Source organism: Geospiza fortis, unplaced genomic scaffold (assembly GCF_000277835.1).
Source record: "Geospiza fortis unplaced genomic scaffold, GeoFor_1.0 scaffold2, whole genome shotgun sequence".
NCBI classification, from domain to species: domain Eukaryota; kingdom Metazoa; phylum Chordata; class Aves; order Passeriformes; family Thraupidae; genus Geospiza; species Geospiza fortis.
In genome coordinates this window covers 827,515-839,033 of record NW_005054366.1, presented here as the reverse complement: position 1 = coordinate 839,033, position 11,519 = coordinate 827,515, and the positions used below count along the sequence as shown (strand labels likewise).

Below are 11,519 nucleotides of genomic sequence, written 5' to 3'. Positions count from 1 at the left end.
GGGGTCTCTGCGCTGTGCGGATGCCGGCCCGGGAAGCCGCGCTGGTGGAGAGCGGGAGGCCTCGGCCGCCCTCAGGCCGGGGCTCTGGGGGCTCTGGAGGAGCGGCCGCTCCGTGCTCGCTCTGTCACCCCGATGAGCGCCCAGCGCTGCCTGGGGCCGGTGAGGCGCTCGGCAGTTTTGCAGGCAAAGCTGAAGGCGCTCGGGCCGAAGCGTCCGGCGTGCTGAGGTGTCACAGTGAACAGGGATTGCACTGCTCAGCTTGTTTGCAAACTCTGGAAGGAAATGACACGAATTTAGAGGCGTTTACAGTATTTCACCACTGAGCAGAAGCGTATTCATTGCGAGATGAGCCTACGAAGTCATTGCGGGTACAAGGAGTCCAAAGTGTATTTTATTCCTTAAATGCTATGATCATTTCATTATAAGCAGATCCAGAGCCTTCAGGTTCATACTGAAAAGTCACAAACTGAGGTTTCATTTAGCTTTATCAGATTTAATTTTATAATGAAACTAGGATGGGGCTTTGGATAGTTTTTCTAGAAAAAAGGGCCTTTAAGGTCATCTCGTTCCATCCCCTGCCATGGCAGGGACACCTCCCGCTGTCCCTGGGTGCTCCAAGCCCTGTCCAGCCTGGCCTTGGGCACTCCCAGGATCCAGGGGCAGCCACAGCTGCGCTGGGCACCTGTGCCACGGCCTCACCCCCAGTGCAGGGAACAATTCCTTAGTTTGACTGAACTGACGTTGTTGATAGCACGTTTTCCTTTTTCTTACTTACACAAATGGCTTATATTGACACACAATAACTCCGGGATATAAGTGAAGAGGCATACGTTTCTTCCCTCATTCTGTTTGCAGCTCCACTTGACTTTGGTTTTGATTTTAAAGCATTATTAATGGTGAAACATACAAAACCCCTTTTTCTTGTTTGTTTCTTACTTTCTGTGTAGTTTTCCTTTCTGTCTTTATGTGTTCAGTCTCTATATAAGGTTTTTAGAACTGTTCCCTGTTGTTTACGCAGGAGTCTGGCTCTGTGAGGCGTTGCCTTAATTGGTTTTTAGCTGCTGTCGTGAGTAACTCAGATAAATAATACAAATAAGGGTTGGAGTTTGTCACTGCTTTCCTTTGCTCTTCAGCTTTGAGCTTTTCACTCTCGTGCTGTGTCTGAAACAAATTTAGTCCTTGTCTGATATTTTCTCCCTCTTTGAAGTAAATGCCTTCAAAATAAGCCCCCTCACTTTTCATTTCCTTCAGCGACTTACGTTTGTGAACCGTTGTCGTGTGTGAGTGAGGCATATCTTAGAGATGCTTTTGTAAAGTTTGCGAATTAATGGTGGAACACAAATGTGTTCTGGGAGGATCCAGGAAGGCACAGCCAGCATCCTGTGGTGGAGGTGAAATCCCACAGTGGGTGTCCTGGAAAAGTTCTGACTCTCTTCTGCCTTAACCACCTTGCTGGATCGTGTGAATTTGTGCATGAGATCCCTTCATCTGCCACATAAGGTGATAATTCAAGCTGATCTCGAAAACAGGAGTAAATGTGCTGAGATGATTTTACTTTATTAGGTATTCATTTAGGAAGAAATAAAGCTTAAGGATGGGAACAATAGCTATATAAAATATTCAGAGTGATTTTTGAAGAAATTTTATGAGGTTTCAGGTAATAAATTTCCACCTCAAGTAGAATTCTGAAAAGATTCTGCAAATGAAGAGGGAATTTATTACCTGAAATACCAGATTTATTCTTAACATCCAGCAAAATGTGGAGTATGGGAAAGGATGGGGGAAGGGTTCTTGCATCTCTCAGGTGAGGAACATGCTGTAACATTTTGGAGTTTCCAGGTCAGCCCTTGCTGAATGCGTCTTTAAAAATACCACACCAGAGGGAATTGTAGATTACTCCTGCAGGCAACTTCATGCTCTCAAATTTTAGTTTCTTTTCTGAAGGAAATGTTTCCTGATGGTGGGAGAAGTGATGAGTCAGGATAGCACATCTTGGGCTACCTCTAATCCTTTGTGCCTTTGGGAAGCCATTTTGTCAATCCATGCTTCAGTTGCAATGCAAAAATCAGGTTGTAAAAATGAAGGTGTAATTTTCAATGTTTGATGTTGTTTTTAAAACTTGTCAAGATTATAAGCTAGAACAGAAATGCCTCATATACTGACTTACAATTTCATTGTTGTCTAATATTCTGCTAAAAATAAGTAGTAATTTAAAATATTTGGTCTGATGACAAGTGCAGGTAAAGCTGATACATGGATGGGAAGATCTTTAGAATTTCCTACAGGTTGGAAGACTGAACTGTTTTCTTCCTTTGGTAAGAAAGAGGAAATGCAGTATTTAAGTGAAAGCCAACTACAGGTGGATGGCTGCAGGATTCTGCCTGGAATTCTGCTGGGTTGATTATGCCAGACTAAAAATGGGGATCCAAAAAGTATGCAAAGTATGAAAATTCCTATTATCAACTTTAATTCCACTCCTAACTTCACCATAGATAGAGGTAATGAGTTTGTTGGTTTTAATTAAATAGGTCTGGCTAGAGAGCATGTTAAAACAGCTCTAAGAAGATAAATATTACAGATGAGCATCACTCTTAATGTAGGTGAAAAAGAAATCCTGATATTTTTAAGAATTTGTTGGTTTGGTTTTTTCCTGACAAGATGGAGTATCTGTCTGACCATTTACTGGACAGAAAATTGTGAGGGCTTAGGTGATGCAGAGATTTGAATTCTTAGTAGCTCTTAATTTTAAGCTGTAGCAAATCTTCCAGTGCTGTGATTGAAAGGTATCTTCTACTGACACGGGGATAAACTTTTTTTTTTAACCCTTCCTGAATATGTTTAAATGTTGTTATTAGTTCTTTATAAATCTTACACTCAGATTTTACGTTATTCTTTAATTTTCAGCTCCTTAGTGGCTGTGCCCTTGTGGTCAGCCCACCTTGAGCCTGTGTGCAGCAGAAGTCAAGACTTCTCCTACCTTGGCCTCCATTTTTTTTTTGAGAGCTGTTTCCAGTTCCAGCCTCAGTGGAGCAATGAACATTGCCAGTTCAGAGGAAAATTTACAGCTGAAATTTGATGCCTGTTTTTGGAGGCATCTGTCACAAAGGAGTTTAGGTTCTAGTAGTTTTAGCAATATAGAGAAGGATTTAATCCAAGTTCTCATATCTTTAGAAGTAGCCCCTAATAACAATCATCTTTGGGTTTGTTAATTCCAGCAAATGAACTTTGGTGTTGGTAATATAATACTGGAGCTGTGAACTTCTTCCCAGCATGGTAATTCTTCATTTTAATGTCTCACTGAGACAGTTTTGTGCAGCTGAATTTGCATTTTTAAAACAAGTTTAATAATGGTAGCATGAACTCTAAAAATGTGTTGTTCCTTTCTATTTTCCAGTTGCTTGCAAAGTAACAGCAGAATGTTTTATTTATAGGTAACTTAGAAGCGAAATACCCAGTGGTGCTTCTCTTTCTCTTACTGGATGAAAGTGACCTGGAAGCTGATTTGCAGTGAGCAATCAGTGAAGCCACACAGAATTTTGTGGAATATTGCATGATCTCATCATGAAGATCTCTCTCCTGCAGCAGATGTATAAGGACGTCCTGGCAGGCATTCCCCTAGCAAGGGAAAGCCATCATTATTCCTCTCTAATTAATCTGTGTGTTGAGCAGCCACCAGAAGGAGATGGATCCTGTCATCAGCAGCATCTGCCATCTACTGCTGGTGGCACTGGGAGCCATCAGGACACTGATATGTCAGATGTTGTCCCTGCAACAGATGATTTATCCAAGAGCTTTGCAAACATGAGCTCCTCGTTCTGCCCACGGGAGGTGACGCTGCTCCAGCTCACCTTGATCAAAATGATGGTGGCCAAAGCAGAGTCCCAGGAGATTGAACTCCACATGAGACAGAAGTACTGTGAAATCTTTGTTCTTCTTCTGAAGGAGGCAAAAATTGACTCAAAATTGGTAACTTCTGAAAGATATTTTGAGGAAAGGAGGAAAAATAAATAGGGATATGCCTTAGATGTTTTTCCTTTTTTACCTGTCTCCAGATTGACCTGCTGGGTTCTGATGATCGGCTGTTATGTCACATGGCCTCACAAAGTTTGGCATCTCTTGTGTATTTCCAGCTGAAGGAAGAGGTGAGTGTGGCATCACTTCACAGCTCAAAAAATGGCTTAGTGAACCTGTGCCTGCAGGTTGTTCCATTTGACTCTACAGCCAAGTTTTTCTAGTGTTTGTGTTTTCTGAGAAACTTTGTCAATGGTGTTAGGAGGAGCCTGGAGTGTGGAAGGCAAGGAGATCTGATGTGTAACAGAAGTGTGGAGTGTCTTTATATATAAAAATCTGGAATTTTATGAAACTCATTTAAGGTAAAATGGGTGTAGATGACAAGAATCTCTTTAAGGTTGCAATACAGATATTAAAAAAGCCATGATCTAGACTATCAGTATTTTTACAGTTCCTTGGTATCTGTTGGGTGATGCAGTAGATAAAACTAAATAATAACCTCTTGGAAGTTAATAAAATGCTTTGGTGTATGCTCTTGTTTGAATAACCCAATTACTTGAGTTTTTTTTTTAATTTGCTGTATATTTAGTGAATATGTATTGCAGTCTCCATAGTAGCATCCTGAACACAGATTTATTTTGTAATTATGTTTGTAATATTTCTCGCCAAGTTGTCTGGGAATTATCAATTCAGGTCTGGTCTGTCTGCAGAATTATCTGATTTTGGGTAGGTCACATGACATTAGGAGGTTTGGTTTTCCCTTTTTGGAACGTACAGATAATTTCTATTGCATGCATATGTTGCTTCATGTTTGTAATTAAAGACCTAATTAATGGGCCAGCACAGACATTGTTTCTACCTGTGTTTTGTCTGTGCCTACATTTCAACCTTTTTAATATACAATTTGAAATCATTGTATTATGATTTCATGTAATTTGCATAACAACTGAGAGCATACGTGATTGAGTTTGGAATTCTTTTCCTTAGGACGCTGTGAATGTGCCGTGGCTGAGCTTTAGCCTGGCCGCGCTGCTGGGATTCCCCAGGAAGGCGCGGGTGGCCGATTGCCTGTGGACTCTGGCAGCGATTCTCAAGGAGACGCTGAAGGACGCGCCCGTAGCCCGAGCAGGTACCGGCGGGGCCGCCAGGAGGAGCAGCTCGCCCGGAATTCCTCGGGAATAGTTCGGCTCCAGGACACCCCTACCCTTCCTTATACAGGGGGTGACGAAGTGCTGTTCAAATGTAGTGGTTTGAACATATTTATAGTCTGAAAGTAGTCACAACACCGATTCATTTCTTATTTACTGATTTATCTGTTACACCGCAGGTCAATAATGTGCCTCTTGTTGCCATAGGTGCTCTGAAGAAGCTGTTGGCTCCTCTTGATGCAGTGCTTGAAGGATTTTACAATGCCATCCTGCTCCATCATTTTGACAGTCACCACTACACCTCACCTTATTCTGAAGCTACAAACAATCTGATCAGTTTTATAGATCTGCTTGAAGCACTTTTGGTTTCCAGAATTGAACTGGAATTACCTCTCAGGTGCCAGAGAATTTTATTTTTGAAAGTTTCTTATGTCCTCAACGTTATTAGCTCATCGATTCCTTATGTGATCAAGAAGAAATTCATTTTGCTCCTTAAAAAATGTGTCCTTTACAAGTCTAGAGAAGATGCTAAAAGTGGATCACTGTTCTTACAAGCCCCATCTTTGTGTGAGGATATGCTTGCACTGAGTAATGTTGTTCTGCAGGTTGTGAATTTGACTTGGCTTAATCAGATCCCACTCAGTGGGAAGTCCAGCTACTTTGGAAGCAGTGAAACTGCTCCTGGACATGATTCTCAAGGTGCTTCTGACCAAACTGTTCTCAGAGCCTTAAGTCTGCTTGTGCTTAAAGCACTGGAATTCAAGATTCAAAACTCTGCAACAGAAGCAGAAATCAAAGGTAACAGTCCATTTAAATCTTGTCCATTAAGCAGCAGTTTTAAAGCTTTCAGATTTTGTAGTCACAGCTCATTAAGACTGTAAATAGATTTCAGCTGAATTAGTGGTGGTGGGAGGGAGGAAGTAAAAGACCCACCCAAGAAACTGCTCTTGCTGTGTCCTGCCTAATTAGTTGTCTCCTTGCATTTTATCAAATCCTTAACCCTGCAATATGTTGGGCTTGAAACAGCTGCATTTGGGATTGAAATTTTTACCTGTTAAGAACATTAAGCCAGCTTGAGAACACCAGGCTCTTCTTCAGCTGGACAAGAAGAGTCCATAGCACAAGCATCTACTCTATTCAGGGTGGGAAAGGAGCTGCAGGTAACACTCTTTTCTAAGGTGGAGGTAGAACTTTAGGCACCATTATGCATTTCTTTTATTGAAGGTACAAGGCATTACTGTCAGCCAAGTAATGTAACGAGGCAACACCAGCTGGGGTATAGAAAGGTAAATGAAAATAAGGAATCTCCAAAGTAAGGCACAGGGAAATTGTGGGACACAGAATCACAGAATGGCTTGGGTTAGAAGGGGCCTTAAAAATAATCCAGTTCCAACCCCTGCCATGGCAAGGACACTTTCCATTAGATCAGCTTGCTCCAGGCCCTGTCCAACCTGGCCTGGACATTTCAGGAATGGGGCAGCCACAGCTTCTCTGGGCTCTGTGCCAGGTCCTCACCAGCCTCTCAAAGAATTTCTTCCTAGTATCCAATCTAACCCTGCCCTCTGGCAGTGGGAAGCCATCCACCCTTGTCCTCTCCTTCCAGGCTCTTGTACAAAGTCCTTCTCCAGCTCTTTTAGAGCACCTTTAGGCCTTGGAAGGGGCTCTAAGGTCTCCCTGGAGCCTTCTATTCTCCAGGTGAGCACCCCCAGCTCTCCCAGCCTGGCCCCAGAGCATCTCTGTGGCCTCCTCTGGACTGGCTCCAGCAGCTCCACAGCCTCCTTATGAAAATGGTTGTGTTCTTCACCCTGGCTGACATGCCTGGCCCTTCCAATTACCAGATCTGAGCATTTCTCCCACAGCTGCTGCCTTGGCTGGTTGGTTGCAGTGAGGGGCTGGGCTGGGCAGGAGAAGGGCAGAGCTGCTGCTGTGCCAGGGCTGGGCTGGGGCAGGAATAATAAATATATTTACTGATCATGTGGCCAAAAGTAATTTCTGTTTCTTTTTAAACAAGGTGAAATTTTACAGCACTTTAAATACATTGAGGCATTTTAGCAGACGTTCTAGATATAAATATTATTTTACTTTTTATATTTCTATACTAGGTAGCAAGCCTAAAATCAATTTTTAATTCATCCATGTGAAAGAGCTACAGCTTCCTTAAGACAGCTTGTGAAACGTTTTCCAGATTTTTGGAAGATGTTATATTTGTGATGTCTGTTGCATTCTTAAAGATTTTTAAGTACTTGTAAAGAATATTTTACTGGTGATCCACTTTCTGAAAAATGCATGGAGACTGAGATTGTGTAAGAACAAGTGAAAAGAAAAAATGTAGGCTATATCCATTTTAGATATCTCTATGAAAATTCTTTCTCAAAAAAACACATTCTCCTTTTTTTTCCAGATTCATGACATAAAAATGAGTTTTTTAATTAGATTCAAACACCCCAACTGTCAAGAGGAATTTCAATCTGAAAAGAATGGTACTTCCTTATTTTAGTGAAATTACAGGAAGTGTTTAAAACAAGCACCTAAATGCTTTAATATGCTAATTTCCCTTCCGGGAAGCTGCTTGATCTTCTTGTCATTAACATGGATTAGAGTGGCTTAACTTTAATTAATTTCAATTTTGAGAATCATTTCCAGGTTTATAGGGAAGAGTTTCAGTCTGAAGGGTAACTATTAATAACAAAGATAATTTGATGCTCCTGTTATTTGCTGGGAGGAAAAACAAGTCTTAAAGTCACGTAGTGATGCAGTAAATCAAATTGATTTCAATGTTGCAGGAAAATTTTCTGTTTTCTAAACATAGAGTGTGTGCTGTGTTACATCAAAAACTGCTCTGTAGTATCTCATTAGTAATTAATGAATACAAAGTGATTTTTATGAGTAAGCTACTGCACTAAAACGGCAAGAACTAATCTATAAAATTTGATGCTGTGATAAATCAGTTGAGCTAAGGAAAGAACTGCATTCATGAACTGTTACGCGCTGTTAATTTAAAAAATAAAGAGTGTGTGTTGTTTGGCAATAAAAATGTATAGCAAAGTTCATGGTTAATTTTTTTTTTCCAGGAGACTTTGAAAGCTCCATGTCCCAGCTGCTGATGTTCTGGAGGAGTCATGGAAATCCTTCCCCACAGTCTCACCCAGTGGGGCATCAGTGTGAATGGCTCTCCTTGGTTTTCATGGAGCAAGATGATGACATGTGGGAAGCTGCTAAAGCTTTATTGCTCATCTATTTAAAACTTGATAGGTCAGTGTACCTTTTTATTTCTGAGAGAACTGTGAAGAATTGTACTTCAGTGAGGTTACTGTGACGTTCCCATTGGTTGCTTTTGTTGGCAGGAAAATTATTTTTTAATAATTTAAACCCCCCCAAACCTCAGGATGATGTAATAATATGTGGTGTAAGAGCTGATAATTTAAGTATTTTTTGGATGGAGATGGGAGTTGTGAAAGTTTCCTACTAAATAATTTATCATATCCTGTAATTCAGGATAATTGGCTTCATGTCTAAAATAGTGGTTACAGATAAAAAGCAAGATTGCTTGCTTACAACGCTGAAGGTTTGACAAGAATGGGATATTAGAATTAAACTTCAATAATTCAGGTACTTCTGGCTGAGTTTATAAGGATTGGCCTTATGGGAATTCCAGCTACTTGATAAAAATGGTTCTTGCTAACAACTGAAAAGTGTTCTTCATGGATTTGTCCTGGATGTACAATGCTTCATTGTTGTTGAAATTACCATACAAGATATTATGCTGATTTATACAAGGCTCTCAAGCTTCAAGTGGGAAGATAATGCAAGTAATACCTTAGACACACGCAATTCTTAGACACTTAACTACAAGTAGGCTCCTCTTCCAGTGTGTGTAACATTCTGAAAGTTAGCCTGAATTCAGGTTAACAAAAATATTCAGATAGGATTGTTTCATATTTATATTAAAGTAGAGTTGATGTGTTGTAAGTACCTTTGTTTACTGCAGAAGGTTTCCTAAGGAGTGCCCTTTAAGGCCTGCTTTAAGTGCTTTGGCTTCCTGAGCTGTCCAATCTCCTGGTCCCAGCTGCCTTCATTCTTTCTCACTTTGATACAAAAACTTCTCTTTTCGTTCTTACTTTTTCACAAAATTTAAAAAAAGAGCAAGAATCCATCTCCTGGATGTTACTGCTTAAAAAAAAAGAAGTAAACGTCCACTGAATTATTTCCTGGCTTACTTTTCAGGTTACGGTGTGGTGCTGCTGATAACCTAAGCCACAAAGAGGAGGAATCCTGGCAGTTCCTTGTACATGCAGGTGGATATAACCCACACTGTATATTTTTATTCTTTCTGGAAAAGATTGCATTTGATTCCACAGTACTTCTAGATTTTCTGATTTCGTCAGAAACTTGCTTTCTGGAGTACTTTGTCAGGTACTTGAAGCTTCTTGGGAAGGCGTGGCATCAGTTTATAGATGTCTGTAACCATTTCGATACCAGGCACAGCACTTTGGGCCCAGTTTGTTCTGTCAAGCCACTCCACCGAGACAAGCAGAGCTGCGTGACTGGGGAGAGTTTGCAAAATGCTGTTTGTGCAGCAGAACCACAGACTGCGATGACTTTGGCTGCTGCTCACAATTGCCCGGTGTTTACAGCACGGCAGGGTGATAATGAGGCTGCAGCGTGGAACCGGTCTGACTCACTGACCGGCACTGATAGCGCGTCCCTGCTCGGTTCTCTTCAAAGCCTGGTTAATTATGACAGCTCGGAGGACTTGGAGGTGGAATCAGATGGAAACGAGTGTTTGGTAAACACAAAGCAATTGCCTTCAAACAATGAGGGTCAGGTGAGGAGTAGGGAAACAGGTTGTAGCTGCAGAGATGATGACTGGAATCCACGCACCTCTGAAGTGTCGCCTCTGAAACCGAAGGGATCTCCTACCTCATCCTGTTGGACTAGTATGGCATCTCCAGATAACATTGCTCCCCTAAGACTAATGCTTTACAAATCAACAAAGTGTCTGGAAGAGCTGCAGGAGGCTATTTCTAGGTTGCAGAGAAGAAATCTTTTCCCATATAATCCATCTGCGTTGTTGAAACTGCTGATCCAGGTTGAGAAGATGAGTAAATCCATGAATCCACAATAATCCAAAGTGTTCTTGTGGGTTTTTCTAAACAAGTTCACCAGGGAATATTTCCATGAGATTAATGACTTGTTGCCTCATGCCTCTTGCGCTAGTCAGTGCATTTAACCTCCAGCAGGGTGAACGTGGATTGATTGGAGCCCTAAAATCTGGGATTGGATCCAGTGATATGATCCATGACCTGAGGGTCCTAAACTCAGTCATGGTGTGTATGTCAATGTGCAGTATATAAAGATTAGTTGTTGGATATTCAACTTTTTGTAATAAATAACTCATGTGAAAGTATTTTAAAAATATATGCTATTTAAAGTATTGTCAATTATACTTAATGTCATTCTATTTTTAGTTCATTGCCAGATTAGTAGTGGTTCATGGACTCAGAGCAAAGTTAATGCAACACTTGACTGCTTAGAAGTTGGGCCAAATAAAATAATATGGCTGGGGACAGTTTACTGTTCATCCTGTGTGTTCTGCATTGGTGCATTGCTCAAAGTGGACCTTCAGATGTCTATATTCTTTTAATTAATAGAAAAAGTAGATGTGACATTGAAGCATATATTGTCTATGGAAAATTTTAGTTGAGCGTTATATCTTTAACTAGGATTAGGTGATGCAGAAGTGTCATTTCAACAGATTTTTTTGCATCCATCATGCATTTCCTATAAATATAGGATGTATATTTAATAAATCAGAAAGAGAATTAGAAAGTAAGTGACTCCAGTGCAGTGAGAAGGATATTGAAGATGTTAAATTATTATACTTATATCTTTTGTTAGATGTGATTTGAATAACCAGAAGAGTGAGTGTCTGAGAGTTTGCCTGGGGGAGTGAGTTCAGAGCAGGATCCAAGGCAGTTGCTCTTAGCAGGAAAGCACCTGATGCTGCTTCATTTGACCTGCAGCTTGTAATGATGTGCCAAGGGTTAGGCACTGGGAAAGTACTGACAACAGGAGCACTGGGAAAACCTCAGACCTCTTCAGAACTGTGGGAAGCAGCTTTCCTGTTAGGATCTGCTCTTGAAGGTAAGTGCTCTGTTCTGACTGAGAACAAGTAAGTGCTCTCTTCCCTTTGAATAGAAATTTAGTGTTAAATTTAAATAGAGACTGAGCTGAGATGAGCAGTCTCTGGAGAAGGTTGCTGACCTTCAAATCTCTGTGGCCGTCTTCTAGATTAGTTTGTAGCCCTGACTGGTGAATCAATGCAACTGGGAGAGGAAGAAAACTGGATGTAGTTTATGG

At 40.9% G+C, this 11,519-nt stretch overlaps 1 protein-coding gene across 1 annotated transcript; it reads left to right on the top strand.

Annotated features, from left to right (window-relative positions):
* Nucleotides 1-1,067: 1,067 nt before the first annotated feature.
* LINS1 (lines homolog 1) lies at nucleotides 1,068-10,721 on the top strand. The gene is made up of 7 exons (XM_005424226.3): nucleotides 1,068-1,500; nucleotides 3,432-3,966; nucleotides 4,053-4,142; nucleotides 4,999-5,140; nucleotides 5,367-5,957; nucleotides 8,231-8,411; nucleotides 9,384-10,721. The coding sequence occupies exons 2-7, from the start codon at nucleotides 3,562-3,564 to the stop codon at nucleotides 10,282-10,284; spliced, it is 2,310 nt and encodes a 769-aa protein (XP_005424283.1). The 5' UTR covers nucleotides 1,068-1,500; nucleotides 3,432-3,561; the 3' UTR covers nucleotides 10,285-10,721.
* The last annotated feature ends 798 nt before the right edge of the window (nucleotides 10,722-11,519 follow it).